Below are 21,553 nucleotides of genomic sequence, written 5' to 3' on the forward strand. Positions count from 1 at the left end.
CCTGTCATTAGGTATAGATACTCATAATTGTTATGTCTTCTGACTGTATTGAACCCTGTAATATACAACATCTGTCTTTATCTTCTGTAAGCTTTTTTTGATGTAAAGTCTCTTTTGTCAGGGCCTCCTGGTTGGCTCGGTTAAGGGTCTGACTCTTGATCTCAGCTCAGGTCTTGATCTCAGGGTCGTGAGTTTGAGTCCCGCGTTGGGCTCTGTGCTGAGTGTGAAGCCTGCTTAAAATAATAATAATAATGATAATAATAATTATTATTATAATAAATAAAGGCTATTTTGTCTGACATTGGTATAGTCATCCCTGCTCTCTTTTGTTTAATATCTTTCAGTTAATATTTTTCTCCATCCTTTCACTTTCAATATATTTGTGTGTTTAGACCAAAAACGAGTCTCATGTTGACAACATATAGTTAGGTCGGGTTTTGTTTTGTTTTGTTATTCATTCTACCATCTCTCTATCTTTTGATTGGAGAATTTAATCCATTTGCATTTAAAGTAATTACTGATAAGGAAGGACTTAGTTCTGTCATTTGGCATTTTTTCCTATGTGCACACTTACAGTTTTTTTGGTCCCTTTTTTCCTACCCTACTGTCTTATTTTGTATTTGGTTGATTTCTTTGTAGCGAAATATTTAACTTCCCTTTTATTTCTTTTCATGTATGTTCTAAAGCTATTTTCTTTGTGGTTACCACAGAGATCACATATAATATCCCAAGGTTATAACATTCTAGTTTAAAATTTTTTTTAACATTTATTTATTATTGAGAGACAAAGAGAGACAGAGCATGAGCAGGGGAGGGGCAGAGAGAGAGGGAGACACAGAATCCGAAGCAGGCTCCAGGCTCTGAGCTGTCAGCACAGAGCCCGACGCAGGGCTCGAACTCACGGACCGCAAGATCATGACCTGAGCCGAAGTCGGATGCTTAACTGACTGAGCCACCCAAGCGCCCCCATTCTAGTTTAAATTTATACCAGTTCGACATCAACAACACACAAAACCCCGCTCTTATACGGCTCTGTCCTCACCCCCTTTGGTGGTTAGTGTCACAGAATTACATCTTTATGCATGTGTGCCAAGGGGAGTGGGTGGGGCACGGATAGCTGCTACTGTGCCAAGAGCTAAAAATGACCAAAGTTAACTGCAATTGATCATCCAAGCCTTCCCCTGACCGTTGCAGGGCCTTCAGTAGACTCCAGAGTTCTGGAATAGTTAGGTCAGACAGATTCTGTCGGTACAATTGTTGCCTGGATAGGGAGAGAGATTTCTGGTGCTTTCCATGCTACTCTCTTCCCAGACTCTCAGTGGTGTTTTCTTTTATAAAAACTTCTTTCTGGAGAGTGGAACCTACAATAACTGAGGCCCTTCTTGCTAAGGACATCTCTAATACAAGAGACAATTTTGCATTCCCTTTTCATTAAAAATCTGTACCTGGATAAAATTTCCAAATCCATTGTGGATGGTCACACGAAACTCTTTATATTGTCTCCACCATCACCCACAGCCCCCCTGTTGGCATTTATCCTCTGAAAAATGAAGTTCTGTTGTGCTCATTTCATGCAAATTATCACCGGCAGAAGAGAGGAGGAAGATTTCCAGATAGAGAGACCCACAAGATAACCCCAGAGTCGTTAGACACAGGAGCAGATGTACAGGGCGTGCTTGACTCATACTCAAGGTTGCATAAGTAAGATTTCAAAATTAATATTACTCTGAAGTCCTCAACCTAGGGTATAGGGTTCCTGGCTGGAAAAGAAGAACTGTATCACTGTTCTGTGTGGGTTTTTTTTTTTCTTAAATTTTTTAACATTACTTGCCCGTGTATCTCCGCCTTCTTTTTTGCAGGAAACATTATTTCCTTCTTCTGCACACCAAGTTTCTACCTCCGGATCTCTTTGGTTCAGTTGCTGGGAAGCCTGACGCTCCAGGGCCACTTGGGAGAAGCCATCCACTGGTGAGTTGTGGGTGCTTTTTTTTTTTTTTCATTATTTTATGAGTCACAGGCTGAAAGCATCCCGACGCTGGAGATGTAGGGATGGGAGCACCCTGAGGGCTGCATAGCCCAGGCTCCTGGGGGATCGTCTTCATGGAGGAAAGGGTGGAGGGTGGTGTGTGCACCAGGATCATTGGAGAGGCTCTGATAGCAGTGAACAAGTTCAGAGCAGGCTGAGACCCCCCCCCCCCCCGCCAACGGGGCTCAGGTGACAGGACAGCACGCTGAAGAAGACAGGAGAGTAAGGATGCTCAGGCTACTGCCCCTCACTCTGCCCTCCCCAGCCTCCAAGGGCTTGAAAGCACTGGAACTTTCTATCCCAAATACTACCCGCCCCCATATTCCATATATGTGATGGTCCAGGCCCTGAACCACAATGGGCCCCTTGCCTCAATTCAGGACAGCCACGGAGGCTGAAGTGAGGAACCTCTTTTCCTGAGAGGCGGCTTTTTACTGATTCAGGATGTGTCCTGCCACTTGAAAGCGGCACCTTGCTAAGTGTCTGCTGTGCTAGGAGCTAGGTGTGCTGGAGTGACTGGGGAGAAGCAGTGTGGGAAGAGGCGGCTGGTAGTTGAGAAGCCAGTGCAGGTAAACAAAGCGGAGGGGAGGCAAGGTGGAAGCGGTCAGAGCAACCGACTTCCTCGCGCTCCATCCTCTCCCCCCACCAACCCCCGTTCTGAACCACCAGAGGGTCTGGGTTGTGCATTTCTGACTACAGACTTCCTGTGTGCTGCTGAAGCCCAGCCTTTGAGAACCATGGGCCTAGTGCACACTTTCCTACCCAGATGAGGAGGCTAACCCTGTGGTTGGTTACAGAACAGCCCAGAGGGTGTGCTGCAGTTAAGGGGCTGTGTGCAAGGACCCCCCGTATCAGGTCTCCCGCTGCGTTACCCGGGAGGCTAGTCCACAGCGAGGCATCGCGTTTCTCGGTAGCTTGCAGCCTGCTAGTTTTCTGTCATTCATTTACCGAAATGGTATTTCTTCAGCAGCCTCTGGGTGCCGGCTGAGGCTCTGGGGCACCAAGATCTCTCTTTGCAAGGCGAATCCCTAAGCCCTCATGGCGTTTATTTTCTAGTAATGTGTGTGTGTGTGTGTGTGTGTGTGTGTGTGCATGCGCGCATGAGTGGGGCATGCTCGTGTGGGTGAGTGTGTGGGCTTTAAATCCAAATGCCAAAGAAGTTCTGTTCAAGGCAGGCAAGGATACCTAGAAAATCGTTACCAAGGATACCTAGAAAATCGTTACCAGTTCTGCATCCGTCTCTGTGCTCCCAGCCTGGGAAGAGAAGCTCCTGGGGTCTTTTTAACTGAAGAGCCCCACGTTCAAAATCCAGCTCAGCTATCACTTGTCCTGTGAATCTGGGGAAGTCGTTTAACTCATCCGTGCCCGAATTTCGAATTTCTGCACCGTAAAGATGTGTGAACACGTGCTCACAAAATTATTGCAAAGAGTAAATCAATTAATGCGGGCAAAGCACGTAGCACAGCACCTGGAGCTCGAGGAGCCCTCAGTTTAACGATCCCAGGTGTCATCCTTGTGGTGGATACGTTGTTTTTCTTCCCAAACTGGATTAGAGGTCTTATTTAGTTGCTGCAGATTTCCAACAATCTGGCTTGGTGAAATGCAAAACCTAGAAGTATCGATCACAAGAGAAACCGAAGAATAAGGGCTTGCACAAAGAGAAAAACAAATTCCCAGCCACCACCAGGAAAAAGAATCGACTTTCTTGAGACTATTGATGTTAGATGTCAGACTCGGTGTAAAGACTTTCACGCAGTCTCTCAATGAACATTTCTTGGTGCCTCCTGTAGCCAGAGGCTATCCTAAGAGCCGGGGACAGGAACATGAGCTAGACCTCAGGGAGCACACGATGGAAGATCGTGTGATAAGGGCCTGTCGAGAGGCAAGCACGGTTTTATGAGACGCTCTCGAGTGATTGAGAGGGGAGGCGGGTTTGGCTTCACAGAGAAGGGGAATCGGAGCAGCTGGCGGATGGCTGGGAGCTCACGAGTCTAGGCTAGGACGTTGCCTTTGAGGTCCCGCCACATACAAATCGTGGGGCTGCTGGCGTTTTTCAGCAGAGGAACGCCCGATCTCCCAGCGCGGTGCTGGGCAAGACGGGTGGAAACGGAGCGTGGTCAGGAGCAAGCCGCGTGCAAGGCGAGACGACGGCAACGATGAGGCGAGCAGCGTCCGAGGCCAGGCGGTAGGGGCTGGCAGGGGGGCAAGACCCGGAGGTGTTTACGAGGTGAAGTTCACTAGACGCGACAGAGGTCGCACAGAGCCCGTCCCTGCTCCGGGCGCTGCGCTCGGTCCTCCTCTTCGCTCATCTCTGCGGCCACTCAGCAGAGTTAGCGTTTTATACATTAAGAAACTGCGAATTGAGGAAGTAGTTAGCCCCAAATACCACAACTCGTAAGTCGTTGGAGGCAGGATTTGAACCTGGGTCTGTTGGTTCCTGAGGCCTGCTCCCAGCCTTCTGAAGACGAGGGACCCGGGACAATGCCCACTCCCGCTTCCTGGACAGTCAAGGATAGTAGCCAAGATAAGGAGTCCACCAGCTGAAGGACGCTTCCGGGGGTGTTGGGTTCGGGGTGGGTTGAATGTGAGGTACCTGTATGATCCCCACTTTGCTCACTGCTGTATCTCCACTACCTAGAATGCAGCATGGCTCACAGTAGGTGCTCAATAAATGCTGGTCAAACGAGTGAGTTCTTATATGCAGGAGGCAGTAGGAAACTCAACTCTGAGAGGTAGGGGTTGAAAGTTGAGACCAGAAGCCAGCGCTTCGGGCAGCATTGGCATTCGGGGGGCCTAAAGCCCTGTGATTACACCACACGACTCAGCAAGAACTCTGGGGTGAGAATAAAGAGACAGCGGGTAACGAGGCGGCAGCCAAGGATCGTGCCCGGGGATTCTCGCAGTGTAGACGGGGGAAGGAGACACCAACGAAGAAAATGAGTAAGAAGGTGCGAGACAGGCACTAACCTCCCGGAAGCCAGGCGAGTTTGTGTTTTTTCCCAAAGGTTTAGCAATTTTGAGAGAGGGAGGGAGGGGCAGGGAGAGAGAGAGAGAGAGAGAGAGAGAGAGAATTCCAAGCAGGCTCTGTGCCATCAGCACAGAGCCCGAGGCGGGGCTCGACCTCACAAACCGAGATCACGACCTGAGCTGAAATCAACAGTAAGATGCTCAACCGGCTGAGCCCCCCAGGAGCCCCCAAAATGAGTTTTAAATGGAAGAACCTAACAGACGGGTCCGATGCTCAACGAGGATAAAGCTGAAGGAGAGCCAGGCATTGAGCAGTGGGATTGTCACTGCCATCTTGCAGGAGAAGCTTTGGCAGGGTGATGGAGGCAGAGGGTGGACAGGGGTGTCAGCAAGAACACTCTCGGCTTTCCAGCCACATACCATGGAATGCACCGTAGCTTACAAACAAGGCTTTATTTATTTATTTTTTTCAGAGGATGGGCTGTTCAAGGCCAGGGCTTACGACTTGGTGATGCTGGGACTCTGCCTCGTTTTGCTCCATCCTCTGAGTCTTTTGTTCAGGGTCCCAAGCACCAGGCCCTCACCAGACAAGCCGCAGAGGCAGAAGGGGCCCGGGGGGGCCAGGGCTTCTGCTGCTTCTCTCCCGTCAGAGGAGAGCATTACCAGGGACCCCCTGGCAGGGTCCCCTTCCACAATGCCGTCCAGGAGTGGGTCACGGGCCTGCGCGGCCCTGCAGAGGAGGTAGGAAAAAAAGCAAGTATGCAGCGAGGGGAACTTTGTAATAAGAGTCGGGCTTTCTGGGAAGGCCCAGGGTGTTGAGAAACGGCCGGAGGGTCGACAAGCGGTATCTGCTGGAAGGAGTAAAGAAAGTGATTGACGGGCGCGTGCGAGCTTTCAAGGTGATGGCCGCGAAAGGAAGACGAACGCTGGGCCGGGGCTGAAGGGGAGCGGGGACATTTTTAATATCGGGGACGGCGGCCGATACGCGGTGCGTGATCATTTCGTCCTCTGATTACAGGGCGGAGGAAGATGGGCGACAACGACACACTTGCCCTGTTCAGCTACCCCATGCTGTCCACACCCCAGTCTCTGTTCACAACCGGCCACCAGGGGGGCAACGAGGAACCCACCACCAATTACGACTATGATTACAGCGCACCGTGCCAGAAAACCGACGTGAGGCAGAACGCGGTCCGGCTCCTGCCTCCGCTCTACTCACTCGTGTTCATTTCCGGCTTCGTGGGCAACCTGCTGGTCGTCCTCATCCTCATCAACTGCAAAAAGCTGAGGGGCATGACTGACGTCTACCTGCTCAACCTGGCCATCTCCGACCTGCTCTTCCTTTTCACCCTCCCCTTCTGGGCCCACTATGCCGCCAACGGGTGGGTCTTCGGGGATGTGATGTGTAAGACGGTCACCGGGCTCTATCACGTCGGGTACTTTGGCGGAAACTTCTTCATCATCCTCCTGACCGTCGATAGGTACCTGGCTATCGTCCACGCTGTGTTCGCTTTAAAGGCCAGGACGGTCACCTTTGGGGCGGTGACAAGCGCGGTCACCTGGGCGGCGGCCGTGGTCGCCTCTCTGCCGGGGTGCGTCTTTAACAAGTTGCAGTGGGAAGACTCTTTTTACTCCTGCCGCCCTTCTTTCCCACCAGGATGGAAGACTTTCCACGCAGTCACGAGGAGCGTCTTGGGCCTGGTCCTGCCCCTGCTCGTCATGATCGTCTGCTACTCGGCCATCCTCAGGACCCTGTTCCGGTGTCGGAACGAGAAGAAGAAGCACAGGGCCGTGAAGCTCATTTTCGTGATCATGATCGTTTACTTTCTCTTCTGGGCCCCCAACAACATCGTCCTCCTGCTGAGCACCTTCCCGGAGTCCTTTAACGTGAGTGACTGCCAGAGCACCAGTCAGCTGGACCAAGCCATGCAGGTGACGGAGACCCTGGGAATGACGCACTGTTGCATCAACCCCATCATCTACGCCTTCGTCGGGGAGAAGTTCAGAAGGCATCTCTCCGTGTTCTTCCGAAAGCACATCGCCAAGCATCTCTGCAAACAGTGCCCGGTCTTCTACGGGGAGACCGCGGATCGAGTGAGTTCCACATACACGCCTTCCACAGGCGAGCAGGAGGTGTCCGCGGGCTTGTAAACGAGTAACGGTTTGCCTCCGACCGTCAAGGGGGGGGACGGAAAACTGCATGTGATAAAAGGCTTCGGGGGTCCATTGGAGAAGGGAGGTCCGTGAGCCTCTCAGGCGAATGCGCGCGGGAAGCTCAGGGTCGGACTCACCAAGACAGACTTCGTCCCTCCCTGTGCGGCCAACGGGCGCTCAGGGAATGTTCCAGAACAACTGCGGGTGCAGACCGTGACTCTCCAAAGAGCTCCTCCCCAGTTCCTGGGAAACGCCACATCTGGAGAATGCCTATGCCCCTCTCCCAGCCTTCACCTGCGCCTCACTCGCCCCGCAGTGCTCTCTCTCTGGTCAGGGGCCCAGCTGGAGGCAGGGAGGGGACTGAGCAGGTGCAGGGGGCTGGCGTGTGGGGTCCCTGCCGTGCCAGGAGGAGGGAGCTGTGGGCATGGCTGAGCCTGGGTGAGGAGGAAGGTTTCAGCAGCATCATCCCCAGCCCCGCCTGGAAGGCCTCCCCCACCCGCCACCCCCGGGTCCCAGAGCCTGGGAACCATAACAACTCTCGGAGAGTTTACTTTGGGTCCAATCATCCTCTCCGGTGCAAGCGCGGGACACGTTTTTGCTTCCTTGTGATTTATCTGCGATAACCACGCACCCTACGCCTGAAATCTAGCAAACCCCATGCCCCGTTGTTCACACGCGTCTCACATGCCACCTCCCCCGATGTAAAAATGTAAGAACGTTCTTGGTTAATAAAATACGCGTAATCTATAATGAGATGAAAAAATAAGAGCCCTCGACGGGTCGTAACCAGGGAAAGGCGGGCGGTGGGGGAGGGGGGTGCAGGTAGTGATGATAGGAAGGAGTGAAGGCTTAGTTCCTGCATCAGGAGCTCAGGAGGGTGTGTGAGGCCACTGCCCCAGCAGTCTTTTCCAGAATCGGAGGCCAGGAAGGCCAGGAAGGAGGCATCAGAACCCATAGAGGCCTCATGTCTTTGGATCTTGCTGCCTGTCCCTGCTTCCTGCTGCCCTAGCCCCTTCTGCCGCCCTCCCCCAGGCCTCATCGCATCACTGGTGCCCAGAGGATTGCCCGGCCCCCAGGAGAGTTAGCCGTGGGGAGTAGAAAACGGTGCACCCAGAACTCCTCAGTGGGCCCACGAGATAGGGAGCGACAGGTGTGGGCCCCGGGGTGTGTCGCCGGGACAGAGAAGGGGCCCGGCAGACGTGACAGAGGCCCTGCCTTGGACGTCACAGGCGGCCTGTGAACGTCAGGGTCTAACCCACCAGGCAGGGTGGAAGACTCTAGAAGGGCTGGGGAAAAGCGTTTTTGCAAACTACCTTCCAGGGCCTCATTTTTGGATACAGGCGTAGAGTTCAGATACGTAAAAAAAATAAATAAATAAATAAAACTCATCGTCATCATCATCACCCTCGAGTAAAAATAGAAGTAAACCTAAAACTACAACTTGTAAATGGGGCAAAGCGTCATTTGAAGAGTTGCTCTTAGGTCAAGTCTGAAAATACCGTATTAGTCACCGAAATCTGGCTTTGAGCTTAAAATGTCGGAGCGCGGGATGCTGGGAACACTACCAGTGCAGCATAAATAGTGTCGATCGGGGAGTCGGGTCTGTGATCTGCCTAGTGATTGGTGTCTAACTAGTATCATGGGGATCACAGCACATACTCCACAACTGCCATCCCAACTGCGTCTTTATTCTCCCGGACTCACTGCCAGACATCTCTTTCGTGTCCTCGCGCAGCCCGGGACGTCAGGGGTTTGATGCTGTTTGGACGCTTCGGTGCTTTGTGGATATCCTCATTGAGGCTCAGACTGTCCGGTTTGGATTGGGAGCTCCTATATCGCACGGAACCCTAACCAAACGTTGAAACCCAATTTGTAAAGGAGGGGCGTTGGGTCACTTCAGGAAGCAAAGACTTTTATCTCGGCGGAGCCAAGTGAAAAACAGCCATGCGGGGACCCAGTGCATTTCGGGTCTGGTGCAAGCAGGAAACACGGGGCTTCTGGAACCTGGCAACTCGGGAGCTGGAAGTTACTCTGCTTCTATTTTCCTGCTTCACAGCCAGAGAAGGCTCTGGAAAGAAGCGTGTGTGTTTGGAGAGGGGAGTGCATGCTTCACCTTCAGGTACTTGTATCATCTGAATGAATGCGTGAAATGTTGTTGTGGCGATGAGATGGAAATATTGGGGTTTTTTAAAGCTATGATTTGGAAAATGAATCAATGCTCGCACTATATTGTTTTTTAAAAATATATATATATATATCTGGGGGGGGCGCCTGGTTGGCTCAGTTGGCTAAGTGTCTGAATTTGACTCAGGTCATGATTTCAAGATTCGTGAGTTTGCCCCCCCCCCCATAGGTCTCTGGGCTGACAGCACGGAGCCTGGAGCCTGCTTCTGATTCTGTGTCTCCCTCTCTCTCTCTGCCCCTCCCCTGCTCACTCTCTTTCTCTCTCTCTCTCTCTCTCAAAAATAAATAAACATTTAAAAAATTTTTTTAAAAAAATCTGATTAGCGATTCCCCATTTTCTCCTCTCCCCAGCCTCTAGCAACCACCTCATCCACGATTCTATTTTAGACACCCCGTAGAAGGAGAATCGTGGATTATTCATCCTCCTACAAGTGGCTTCTTTCACCCAGCATAATGTCCCCAAGCTTCACCCATGTTGCCGCACAAGGCAGGACATCCTTCTCTGTAAGGTTGAGTAATATTCCACCGCGTGTATATGCCGCATTTTCTCTATACGTCTGCCAAAGTGCCCCAAATTCCAGTCATACAAGGCGTCAAGTTCCAAACATCTGCTTTCCAACATTCTACCTGTAGATAGAATGATGTATGATACACTGAAAAATCTGGCAGGGGGGGTAGAAGGCGTGTGAAGTGTTCTAACCACAAAAATAATAATGATAAACCTTAGGTTGTCTTATTTTTCACTTTTCCCTCCTTCCCCTGTGCGATTACACATTCTCGTCCTCGCCATGTGACTGACAGTGTGCCCTGCGGGTGTCCCCCCCCCCAACCCCCTCCCCGGGAGGCTCGGCCGCCGAAGAGTGAGCGGAGGGACATCTGCTCCAGCCACACAGAGGGGTAGAGTGGTTGGGCCGAGCCCCTGACTCCCCCTGCTCAGCCACCGGAAGGTGCGTCCCGGGCCACACCAGGCACTGTGGCGAGCCAGCAGGAAGACGCAGAGAACACGGCCAGAGCCGGGCACACGGCAGCCACGTGTCACAGGGGCAAGCGGTCCGTGCTCGCTGTTTGGAGCCACCGGGCCGCGGGGGCTGTTTGCCAAGAAGCACAAAAGTGAATTAGTACGTACGGTACAGGGTGGCTTTCTAAATAAAATTTGGAAAAGTATCTGTGGTTCCATCCTGGAATTCAGGGTGACAAGCGTGCCTGGGGATCCGTCACGCGCCGGTCTGGGGCAGGTCCATAAGGACGATGTGTCAATTCCCCCGTACTCAGACCTCCAAGTGCAGGGACGGGGGGGTGGGGGGTGGGGGGTGGGGGCGTGGAGGGGTGGAAGATGGAGTGTTTGCAAATCAGCAAGCACAGTGCAGAGTACGGAGATAGAGGTCGATGTGAAATCATCTGAGAGCCCAGAGGAGAGGGTAGCTAGCTCGATGAAAGCCCTACATCACAGTGGTAATAGCTACAGTGGGATTTTAGTGCCACCAGGGAAAGCGCCAGGCAAAAGCTGCCAACCCTCTCCATTCTAGAAGCGGAAACCCTGTCTTTATCCCGAGGAGAACACTTGAGTGGGCCGTTTGAGTCAAGCAGACGTCAGGGAAGATCATCATTCCCAGGGACGGGTGTCTTAAGCCTTCTGGTGGAGTTGGGGGCTTGGCAGAGCCCCTCCTCCCCCCTGCTGTCATCCGCGATGCGCGACGACGCTCGAAGCAGCTGGCCCTGCCGCCTGCTGGGAGTGAGCCACCCGGACCCCCTCCTTCCACTTTGCCTTTTTCTCCTTATCCGGGTTTCCCTAACAAATGGAAGATTTGCCAGGGCTTCAGGGAAGCTTCAGGGAAGATTAGCCAGCAGCCCAAAGGCCACCAGCGGTCACCAAGAAGCAGCTTGTCATGAAGGAAGAGGCATCCGGGCTGGTGAGCGGACCTCCCGTGAATTGGGGGGAGGGCTGGCCCTGGGTACGGTGAGTGATTGCAGTTGGCGAACTCTTTGGACGTGGTCGCTTCGGCACTACGTTTGGAACTTGACCCAGGGGCGTCTCACATCCTCGAGCCCTCCTTGCTGCCTCACTGTCCTTTGTCCACCACCTCGGCTCTCCAGTCCCCTCCTCACCTGCCCGGCTGGCCGGCTGCCCGGGGGACGCCCCACCCAGAAAGGAGGTGCTGGCCCCCCATTCCTCGCACGATTCTCTCAGACCCCCACACACCCTTGGCTTTGAGGACAAGAGCCCCCTCTCACCTCCCCACCAATCCCACCCTTTTCTACAAGCCTTTCCTGCCCAGATGTGTCTCCTTATAGGACTGGGGTGGGAGGAGTTGACACGACAACTGGGGGCACAGTTGTGAGCCCCCGAGGGAGACGGGTAACCCGGGTGTCAGTGGTTTCCTTAGAACTGGAGGGTACGTAACACCTCCCTGCCCTCAGCCTCAGGCTGCAACCGCCTGTTCTGGGGCAACAGGAAAAGTCCTACATGATATCCTGTTTTGCGTAGACCTCAACACAGAGGTTCAGGTGTCATCCGATCCGCCAAAGTCACCCTGGGCCTCTCACAGCCCTTAATCGGTGCGTTGCACTGCATTCGCCACCCCCACCCCCACCCCCGCCATCCCGGGAAGGGCCTGGACCACAGAGACATTAGTCTAGAGAGGACAGCGTGATGACCCCCAGCCCCACTCAGCACGTCGTGTGTCTGAGGCAGAAGGCGAAGCGGTGCTGGGAGTCACGGGCCATTGCTAAGGCATCACTGCTAAGGCACGCAGGTGACAAAATGTCAGTAAGGAGGGATTCTTCCTGTTTCTTTGAGGACCACAGGGATTCTCTGGATTTCTTGGGGAAGGTGACTTTGGGGACACTGGGAGTGTCCTCCTTGGTGGGAGTCACAGAGCACTGACAGCAGATACTGGAAACGGGCTGTTGTAGTGCGGACCGATGGAAGGAGCCGGAACGTCTGATAGCAAGGCTCTGGCGAGACTGGTTATGGCATTCCGTTGAACAAGAGAAGCCAGACGTGACAGAGGGTAGCGTCTACGATTCCACTTATATGGACTTAAAGGAGAGGCACATGAGGATCCCCGGTGACAGAAGTCAGAGTGGCCCTTACCTCCGGGCACGGCACAAGGCGACCTTCTGGGGCGATGGGACAATTCCCTATCACCTCGATCGGCGAGGGGGAAGGTGGTTATGTGGGCGTGTGCATACCGGAACTTCCCCAAGCTGTGCACCTAGGATCGGTACACTTTGCTGCATCTAAATTACACTGACATAGAAACAAACGAGTAATTAATAAATAAATAAATCCACCATAAAAATAACAATGGAAGAGTCACATAGAGGGAGCGTTTTTTTTTAATAACCCGATGAAAGGCCTATACTGTGATCTTTAGCAAAACAAGAAAAAAAAGAAACGAAGAGAAGAGAAAGAAAGAAAACAGAGAGAGAAGCATGTAGACCTGGTGTATGTGTGGGAAAATGAACCAAAAGGTATACGTGGGAAAAAGTCCGGATTGAGACACATCCCGTGTTTAAAAGGATTGTGTTGAGGGGCACCTGGGTGGCTCAGTTAGCTAAGCATCTGGCTTTGAGTCAGGTCAGGATCTCAGGGTTCATGAGTTCGAGCCCCGCGTGGGGCTCTGTGCTGACATCTCAGAGCCCGGAGCCTGCTTTGGATTCTGTGGCCCCCTCTCTCTCTGCCACCTCTCCATGTGACCTCTGTCTGTGTCAAAAATGAGCATTAAAAAAAAAAAGGACTGTTTTGAGATTGTAAGCCTATGTCTGATTTTTTCCCTTACTTTCCATTGTTTTGTTTTCCCTAACTTCATACACTAGACAGACTGAAATGTTCCCTTGATTCTACACTGCAGAAGTGCCCAGGGGTCCTCACTTGCTTGTGACTCCCTGGGATGAACTCCATCCTGAGAGATGGCCAGAATCCACCCCTGGACCCAGAAACCCGAGACGCATAAACAAGACACCTGCTAAGCTGTGCCTCCCTGTCTCAGCCCGTATATGCATCATCACCCCGTTTCCCCTCCAGTGCGTGTTGTCCAAACCGGCATGGCCACACAGTCATCTAGAGTACCGAAGGGGGGAGCTGCCTTCGGAACCCCCGGGGATCGAGGGCATCACTTGACAGATGAGGAAGTGGAAGGGCAGAGGGGAATCTCTTGCTAAAGGCAGCGCAGTCTGGGACTCCAAGCCTGCTCCACACTGCCCCCTGGGGGCAAGCCTGCCGTCACATCCTCAGCCGCCCTGACGCTGGACACGCGGAACACAGGGCGAAGCCCCAGCCCTGGTGGTGAAAACGAAAGCCAGCCACGGGCACGTGCAGAAATGTAACATCGTTCGGCAGCATCTGAGAGCTCCACACGTCCACACAGCACCAGCGAAGACAAAGCTGGTCTCAGAAGACCCAAAACTCCCTGTTTTCTGCGAAATTGTATGTCCATTCATTTGCTACCCATTTTGTGAACCCACATTTTTGCAAAATATACAGCACACTTAAGTAGCCCACAGAGGGCTGATATCTGGGAAACACTCTGCCCTTGTTATATCCTTTGATCTTGACCACAGACCTATCGAATAGGTTTGTGTGTTGGGTTGGTGTGTGTGTGTGTGTGTGTGTGTGTGTGTGTGTGTTGCCCCATGTTTAAGGGTACGAAAACCAAGGCATGGAGGAGTTTCAGAAACTTGTTCAGAGGCAAGTAGTTAAAGGCTGATGCCGGGGGGCGCCTGGGTGGCGCAGTCGGTTAAGCGCCCGACTTCAGCCAGGTCACGATCTCGCGGTCCGTGAGTTCGAGCCCCGCGTCAGGCTCTGGGCTGATGGCTCAGAGCCTGGAGCCTGTTTCCGATTCTGTGTCCCCCTCTCTCTCTGCCCCTCCCCCGTCCATGCTCTGTCTCTCTCTGTCCCAAAAATAAATAAACGTTGAAAAAAAAATAAAAAAAATAAAGGCTGATGCCGGGACGTAACCCTGGAGCAGGTCTGCAGAGTCCGGTTCCTAAGCGTTCCCTCTTGAGTTACGCGCACGGGATGAACTCGGAGATTTTGTTCCCGATTCACTCTCCCGGTTATGATGACCAGTGCTGGGCTCTGTTGTAACACAAGCGTACACCCTGGATGGGTGGTGGTTGCTGCTGGGCTATTTCTGTAGCTTTTCTGCCTTCCCCCAGCCATCATTTCCTCCTGTTCTCCAAGCGCCAGTCATTAACTTCTCTCTTTCAGCTTCCAGTTGGCTGATACTACCCTCCTCTAGACAAGGACCCCAGGGAACCAATTTTGTTGACCTTTTATAAAATAAACTCTCCCTAGGAAAGGATCACGGAATGAGTAGCTAGGGGGGTTGATGTTTATCGAGTGTATATTATGTGCCAAATTCTGGATGTGGGTGCCTCGTGAGCCCCTCCCCACAAACCCATGAGGCAACCCATTATTCAGCCCATCCCACAGAAGAGAAAGCTGAGGGTTGGGCCGGGCTTCAAGCTCAGGCAGGCTGGCTGGGGAGGCCACCTGCTTAGCCCTGCATTATGCTGTGCCCCCCAGGTTTGGGGTCTCCTCCGCCTTTTCTCAGACCACACAAGCCAATGCTTCTGATTCTGTCGTGGACAAAACGGAAGACCCCAGAGGGCGCTCTTGAGGCTCAGGCTGGCTCTCCCGCAGTGTTTTCAGCTCTGCCATCAACAGTTGAGGTTTTTAGGTAAGTAACCAACCACCAAGAAAGCTCCATGTGCCTGCAGGTGGTATTGTCCTAGAATCCTGAACCTGACCCTATTCTTTGGTCCGTTCCTGCTCACTTTATGTGGGAAATTTCTCATCACTACAGATAGACTTTCTTTGGAGACAGGATCTCTGCTGCCTGTGTATCTGGCATGGTGCAGGCGCTCACGAACACCAGCCGGTTTGGAGGGCTGCAAAATAGCGACCGGGTAGAGGAAATTCGTAATGACGTGCCCCACGATGTATCCGACCCCAAGGAAGATGGGCAATGTGTTTTGCTCACGTGAGAGCCTACAGTTAAAGCCCTTTAGGGGCACCTGGGTGGCTCAGTTGGTTAAGCGTCCGACTTCAGCTCAGGTCATGATCTCGCAGTTCATGAGTTCAAGCCCCGCGTTCAAACCTGCTTCGGATTCTGTGTCTCCTTTACTCTCTGCCCCTCCCCCCTTGTGCTCTCTCTCAAAAATAAATAAAAACATTTGAAAAAAAAAAAGCCCTTTAGATGACCAATTGTTTTTGTCTGCAGAGAAAAATAGTACTGGGGCCTGAGGTATGGGTGTGGGCTGGGCTGGGCACAGGGGATGGGGGAGACAGTGGCTAAAGGGGACCACGGGCTTCACGTGAAGCATCCCCTGTCAATTTCAAGTTGGTTTCCGTGGCTTTCATTGCAGGCAAGTCTTAAGAGAATCAGAATCTCAACTGTTCAGCCTCACCATTGATAAGCGCTGTGGTCTTATACAAATAAATCATTGGCCTCTGAAGCAGCAATTTCTTTGGGCAGAATGAGGAGGTTTGACCCGATAAATGTGAATGTTTTTCTACGCTAATATCCTTCAGTCCTTCTATTTTCTAACAGACTCTGTGTAGTTGCATGAGCAGAAAACAAAAGAAAATAGTGTCGTCAGGGAAGCCCACAAATAAACTTTCAGGCCAGAAATCTAGTCTCTGACCTATTTTAAGTTCAATTAAAAAGAAAAGGAAAGAAGAAGAAGAACTGTTTCATTTTTTTTTTTGGCCCTGAAATGTACTTATTCATTAAAACTCCGCCTCCCCCTTTCAGTAGAAACCATGCATTTCCTACTTTTATGCTGCCTATATGTTTGATTTGCACAACTCAGCTAGCCAGAGCAGCTGAGACATCCGTTCCCCTACAAGAACCCTCCTGGTAAGTCATCCCTCAGCCACTCTGTCTGTTAGTTAGCTCAGCTTCTGTGATGAGTAAAAAGCTTTACAGGAAACCCTAGAAATCTGGACACACACCAGAGGCTCGTAGAGCTATCTTAAATCATAATCTTCGAGAGGAGAAAAGAGTTAGAATTTAGAATCAATTTCAAACTGTGATAACATCGAAGATACAAAACATGATTGGGAATGAAAGATTGTTGTAAAGGGAGCAATATTTAAAAGAAAGAAAGAAAGAAAGAAAGAAAGAAAGAAAGAAAGAAAGAAGAAAGAAAAGAAGGAAGGAAGGAAGGAAGGAAGGAAGGAAGGAAGGAAGGAAGAAACTTCACCTTTCAAAAGAAATCTTTTCAGAGAGATGATTCTTGGCCAAAATCTTGGCAGAATGATCTTCTGGTAAGAACTGAAACTGACCAGGCAGGATGCCCTGTGAATGTATGTCCAAGACGAGTTGTATCTAAGTCCAGTTTTTCGTTTGTTTTTCTCAGAAAAGAGGGAAGGGTAAAAATTGTCCGAATTCATATTGGACTACAAATATCAAATAAACTTTCCCTTTACTATATCAGCTCTACAGCGCATTTCGTGTCCTTTAATGTATGGTTCTTGCTCTGGCTCAGAATTTAAGGTGAAATTTTCTGTATGTGTCTCCTTGCTACCTAATCCGAGGGACAGGAAACATGAAACCCACGAGGATTTATTAAAGAAACTTCTACCAGGAAGTGGAACCGAAATAGACCAGGCTAGCCAGAGGGTCATGGAGGGGCTGAGCAAACCCAGAATATGCATGGTGGCACCTGAGATGTTTTCTACCTCGATTGCTTGGGTATGTGCGGGAGCTCTTAATCATAGCAATTCGGGAACTGTAAACACGAACTTAGACTACACGTGAGAATGGCAGCCCAGACTTTATAGCTGGCTACTGGCTGCTACGACCCTCTCGGGGGACTTGGGCAGCGGCCCGTTTCATCCGGACCGCGTCGAGGTGCCAGGCTGACGATACCACACTCCACTTCCCTCACCAAGAAGCGAGAGACTAGGTAGCTGCTGGATGAGAGTGCAGGCTGCCTGCCTTCAAAATCAGCTGCTTTCTAGCTGTGTGTGGTTGGGCAAGTTACTCATCCTCTCTGTGCCTTGAGTTCTAATCTGCAAAATGGGGACGATAACATGACCTGACTCATAGGGTGACCGTGAGGATTAATTGAATGAATGGGTGTGAAGTTGTTGGCCCACAGGGTGCCCTTGGGAACCGTCCATGGTTAGCAACACACACTCCGGGGGACGCTCTGTATAAGCTCACCCCAGGGAAGGCAGCTGCAGCAGAGATGGTAAGACAGTGTTAGACAGCGCCTGAGTCAGTTTCTTGACGTTGTTAAAGCTTCATTCGTCCCACGTGGCTACAGAGCGCCAGGTTTTATTGGGTCAGACGATGCTTTTGTGAACCCCCCCCCCAAGAGTCACAGTCTCCGTCCAGTGAGCAGAGGTGATAGCGATCCTTCCTTTTCCTGAAAAAGTTCTTTCTTTTTCCCTTTCTTTCTTTCTTTCTTTCTTTCTTTCTTTCTTTCTTTCTTTCTTCTTTCTCTTTCTTTCTTTCTCTCTCTCTCTCTCTCTCTTTCTTTCTTTCTTTCCTTCTTTCTTTTGGCCAAACAAGGGAGCTCCGTTAAATGTAGAAACCTACATACCAATGTTGAAAAGCCTGTACGTGGATAAGACGGTTTGCACCCACGGCGGACCACCGCCAAGTACATTCTGGGGTATCATAGACGATCACTTTTTCTTTATTCACAGCGTCGAGCAAAATGGATTATCAAGCCACGAGCCCCTACTATGACATTGAATACGAGCTGTCGGAGCCCTGCCAGAAAACCGACGTGAGGCAAATCGCAGCCAGGCTCCTGCCTCCGCTCTACTCACTCGTGTTCATTTCCGGCTTCGTGGGCAACCTGCTGGTCGTCCTCATCCTCATCAACTGCAAAAAGCTGAGGGGCATGACTGACGTCTACCTGCTCAACCTGGCCATCTCCGACCTGCTCTTCCTTTTCACCCTCCCCTTCTGGGCCCACTATGCCGCCAACGGGTGGGTCTTCGGGGATGTGATGTGTAAGACGGTCACCGGGCTCTATCACGTCGGGTACTTTGGCGGAAACTTCTTCATCATCCTCCTGACCGTCGATAGGTACCTGGCTATCGTCCACGCTGTGTTCGCTTTAAAGGCCAGGACGGTCACCTTTGGGGCGGTGACAAGCGCGGTCACCTGGGCGGTGGCCGTGGTCGCCTCTCTGCCGGGGTGTATCTTCAGCAGATCCCAAAAAGAGGGTTCTCGTTTTACGTGCAGCCCTCATTTTCCATCCAATCAGTATCATTTCTGGAAGAACTTCCAGACACTGAAGATGACCATCTTGGGCCTGGTCCTGCCCCTGCTCGTCATGATCGTCTGCTACTCGGCCATCCTCAGGACCCTGTTCCGGTGTCGGAGCGAGAAGAAGAAGCACAGGGCCGTGAAGCTCATTTTCGTGATCATGATCGGTTACTTTCTTTTCTGGGGCCCCAACAACATCGTCCTCCTGCTGAGCACCTTCCCAGAATCCTTTGGCCTCAATAACTGCAGTAGCTCCAACAGACTGGACCAAGCCATGCAGGTGACGGAGACCCTGGGAATGACGCACTGTTGCATCAACCCCATCATCTACGCCTTCGTCGGGGAGAAGTTCAGAAGCTACCTCTTGGTGTTCTTCCAAAAGCACATCGCCAGGCGCTTCTGCAAACGTTGTCCTGTCTTCCAGGGAAAGGCCCCCGACAGAGCGAGCTCGGTTTACACCCGATCCACCGGAGAGCAGGAAATCTCTGTCGGCTTGTGACCTGGACCAGGTGTTTGTACGCAGCCTAGGGGCGGGAGTGACCCTTTTAAAAAGGAAGTTACTGTCATAGAGGGCCTAAGAGTCATCCGTGCACCTGGCTATCTATCCCACCACTTAAGCCCGTCACGTCTGGAAAGCCAAATCAATATATGTTGATGACATAGCAAACCTCCTCACCTCCCCTCCGCACACAACAACTTATTGGCAAACTCTTCCTTCGCTGCAAAAATTTCATTATAAAAAAAAAATCCCCAGAGAACTGCTAATTCTTGAGTTTGGTGACCCGAACAGGAATAACAAAACCAATCAAGATGCATACTGTACGGTTTCTGATCTGCTCGAGGCAACAGGTGCAGGTTGTAAGTGCGCTGAAAGCAGGTGCTTGTGGGTGATCTGTTAAGAAACGAGCTCTTCCAAGAGCGATCTCCCCTCCAGGGTGTGGTTGGTAAGTTCCACAGGCGATCAGGACCGGGTGAGAGCTGCGAAGGCTTCTTCAGGGAGAAGGGGAGAGGGGAGGAAGGTTAGCTCCAGGCCTGCAGGCCCCGCACATGCGCGGGGCGGCTCTGCCGTGGGGGGTCGGCACTGGCTGGGGAGAGACAAGGCGAGCCCGGACCATAGGGAGCGTGCACAGCACCGCTTGTCAAAGCCAGAGCAGAGCGGGGGGGATCCCCGGCCACTGTCGCTGGAAGCTCGTTGCGCGGCCGAACGATGGCCTAGAAAGGTGAGCCTTTAGGTCGGGTGAGGCGAGGAGGCTTTCCATGTAGGTCCGGGCACCAGGGATGGGGACACCCTCGCAGCATGCGGGGTGAGAGTCCACAGAACTTGGGGTGGATTGGGGTTGGAGGTGAGGGGCCGTGGGGAGGCAGAGAGAACCTCTAGGCTTCACGCACGAGGACTGGAGATGCCCTTAAGGAAACCTCAGGCATGGAAAGGGGCCAAGGCTTGCATCGAAACCAGGAGGGGCTGGTGGAAGAGGAAGCCTCTGGTTTTGCCAGCTTGAACACAGCCTTCCGTAGACAGAACCTGGGCTCTCTAGCGGTGGCCGCTCCTGCCTTTGGAGTTGTCCTTCCCAACCCAGCTCCAACCAGGGGGCGTCTCCAGGGGGCTTGGAAGCACTAGGTTTAGGAAATGCGGGGAGTCTGAGGCCTGGGAACACGTTTACATCAGCTATGACATCCAGGGGCCGACTGTGTAGTTAATGAACATCCAGGGCTTTTATAAGCACTAAGCAAAGAAGCCCCAGAGGGGGGAAGGAAGCCGGGATGACTAAGTTTCTGCCCGCCCAGGACACACCACTGCCTCCCTAAGCGTTGTCTTCCGGAGTTAACTCTCGGTGGGCAGAGGGGAGAAGGGACAGATTCATTTGGAAACACGCCGCCTCCAGCTGACTCAGCTCCGAGAAGCACCATTTTACGGAACTCGGTGTTTCAGGCTGAGTGTGGTGGCTTTAGACTCTCCTTCCAGACGCCTTCTCCCGACACACCCCCGAACACTAAGGGATCTATTCCTTTCAAAGACAGGGTCATGATTTCGTGTTTGGCAGTTGCTCCTTGTACTCTTTTGTACCTGCCCGAGATGGTTTGGAATCCGGGAGGAGCTAAGACCATTTGGGAGAGATTAGGTGAGGCGACATCAAAGCAGTGAGACTCCCTCACAAGATGAAGGTATCAGAACAATAAGAGGTGCTACTGATGTTTCTCAGCTCTGAAATATGACCTTGAGAGCGCGGGTGTCGACGGGGAGCAACCGGAAGTGCTCTTGAGGTCGTTTCAAGGGCACAAGTATCCTATGACCTAGCCTCTGGGTCAACTCAAAGGCACTCTGATATCTTTGTGTGTCGAATACATATCATGTCTGATGTGATCCGGCTCATGTATATAGAAAGTTACAAATCGCTTGGAAGAAAACCCTTGCCTAGTAAAAAATCACCCTGTAAAATAACTGACTGTATTCCTATTCTTTCCGTCAAGCGCACATGTAGAGAATAGCGTTCAAAACTGCGAAAGCCGGGCGCCTGGGTGGCTCCGTGGGTTAAGTGTCCAACTTCGGCGCAGGTCATGATCTTGCCGTTCGTGGGTTTGAGCCCCACACCGGGCTCTGTGCTGGCAGCTCAAAGCCTGGAGCCTGCTTCCGGATTCTGTGTCTCCTTCTCTCTCTCTCTGCCCCTCCCCCACTCCTGCTCAGTCTCTCTCTCAAAATTCAATAAACATTTTTAAAAATTTAAAAAACAAACAAACAAACAAACAAACAAAGCAAAACAAAACCGTGAAAGGATTTTGTTAAGTCACTGTTTTGGAAAACTCCGTACGTACACGCACAGAGAGCTATACTTCCTTTGAAATATTTTTTAAAAGTTGCCCCCCTTCCTGGGTCAAATTGCCAGAATACTTTGTCTGAAGATGCTGCCTCTAAGGGTGGCATTTCTGAGCAACAGACACTGAAAACTTTCCAGTTTCTAATCTAATTCTACTACTGGAGCAAAAGAAT

General features: G+C 51.7%; 2 protein-coding genes across 6 annotated transcripts; both read left to right on the forward strand.

Moving 5' to 3' along the window:
* The first annotated feature begins 1,638 nt into the window (after nt 1-1,638).
* On the forward strand, nt 1,639-7,897 carry CCR2 (C-C motif chemokine receptor 2). 3 transcript variants are annotated; one of them, XM_047095032.1, is made up of 3 exons: nt 1,639-1,701; nt 1,860-1,968; nt 6,012-7,897. In XM_047095032.1, exon 3 carries the CDS (start codon nt 6,023-6,025, stop codon nt 7,142-7,144), a length of 1,122 nt encoding a protein of 373 aa, XP_046950988.1. In that variant the 5' UTR covers nt 1,639-1,701; nt 1,860-1,968; nt 6,012-6,022; the 3' UTR covers nt 7,145-7,897. The 3 variants fall into 3 exon arrangements, with proteins under 3 accessions (XP_046950988.1, XP_046950989.1, XP_046950990.1); XM_047095033.1 differs by lacking the exon at nt 1,639-1,701 and having other exon boundaries at nt 1,786-1,968; XM_047095034.1 differs by lacking the exons at nt 1,639-1,701; nt 1,860-1,968 and adding an exon at nt 5,178-5,734.
* An 8,229-nt stretch (nt 7,898-16,126) lies between these two features.
* Nucleotides 16,127-21,004, forward strand: LOC124523193 (C-C chemokine receptor type 5-like). 3 transcript variants are annotated; one of them, XM_047095035.1, is made up of 2 exons: nt 16,127-16,197; nt 17,997-21,004. In XM_047095035.1, the coding sequence occupies exon 2, from the start codon at nt 18,008-18,010 to the stop codon at nt 19,064-19,066; it is 1,059 nt and encodes a 352-aa protein (XP_046950991.1). In that variant the 5' UTR covers nt 16,127-16,197; nt 17,997-18,007; the 3' UTR covers nt 19,067-21,004. The 3 variants fall into 3 exon arrangements, with proteins under 3 accessions (XP_046950991.1, XP_046950992.1, XP_046950993.1); XM_047095036.1 differs by lacking the exon at nt 16,127-16,197 and adding an exon at nt 16,262-17,034; XM_047095037.1 differs by lacking the exon at nt 16,127-16,197 and adding an exon at nt 16,262-16,607.
* Nucleotides 21,005-21,553: the final 549 nt, after the last annotated feature.

This window comes from Lynx rufus, unplaced genomic scaffold (assembly GCF_022079265.1).
Source record: "Lynx rufus isolate CCGP_SWC_20201006 ecotype Redwood Valley unplaced genomic scaffold, mLynRuf1.p SCAF_4, whole genome shotgun sequence".
In the NCBI taxonomy this organism is placed as follows: Eukaryota; Metazoa; Chordata; class Mammalia; order Carnivora; family Felidae; genus Lynx; species Lynx rufus.

What these genes read in the sequence shown, in the direction of transcription:
- CCR2 (XM_047095032.1), top strand. Translation starts at nt 6,023, where the DNA reads ATGGGCGACAACGACACACTTGCCCTGTTCAGCTACCCCATGCTGTCC.
- LOC124523193 (XM_047095035.1), top strand. Translation starts at nt 18,008, where the DNA reads ATGGATTATCAAGCCACGAGCCCCTACTATGACATTGAATACGAGCTG.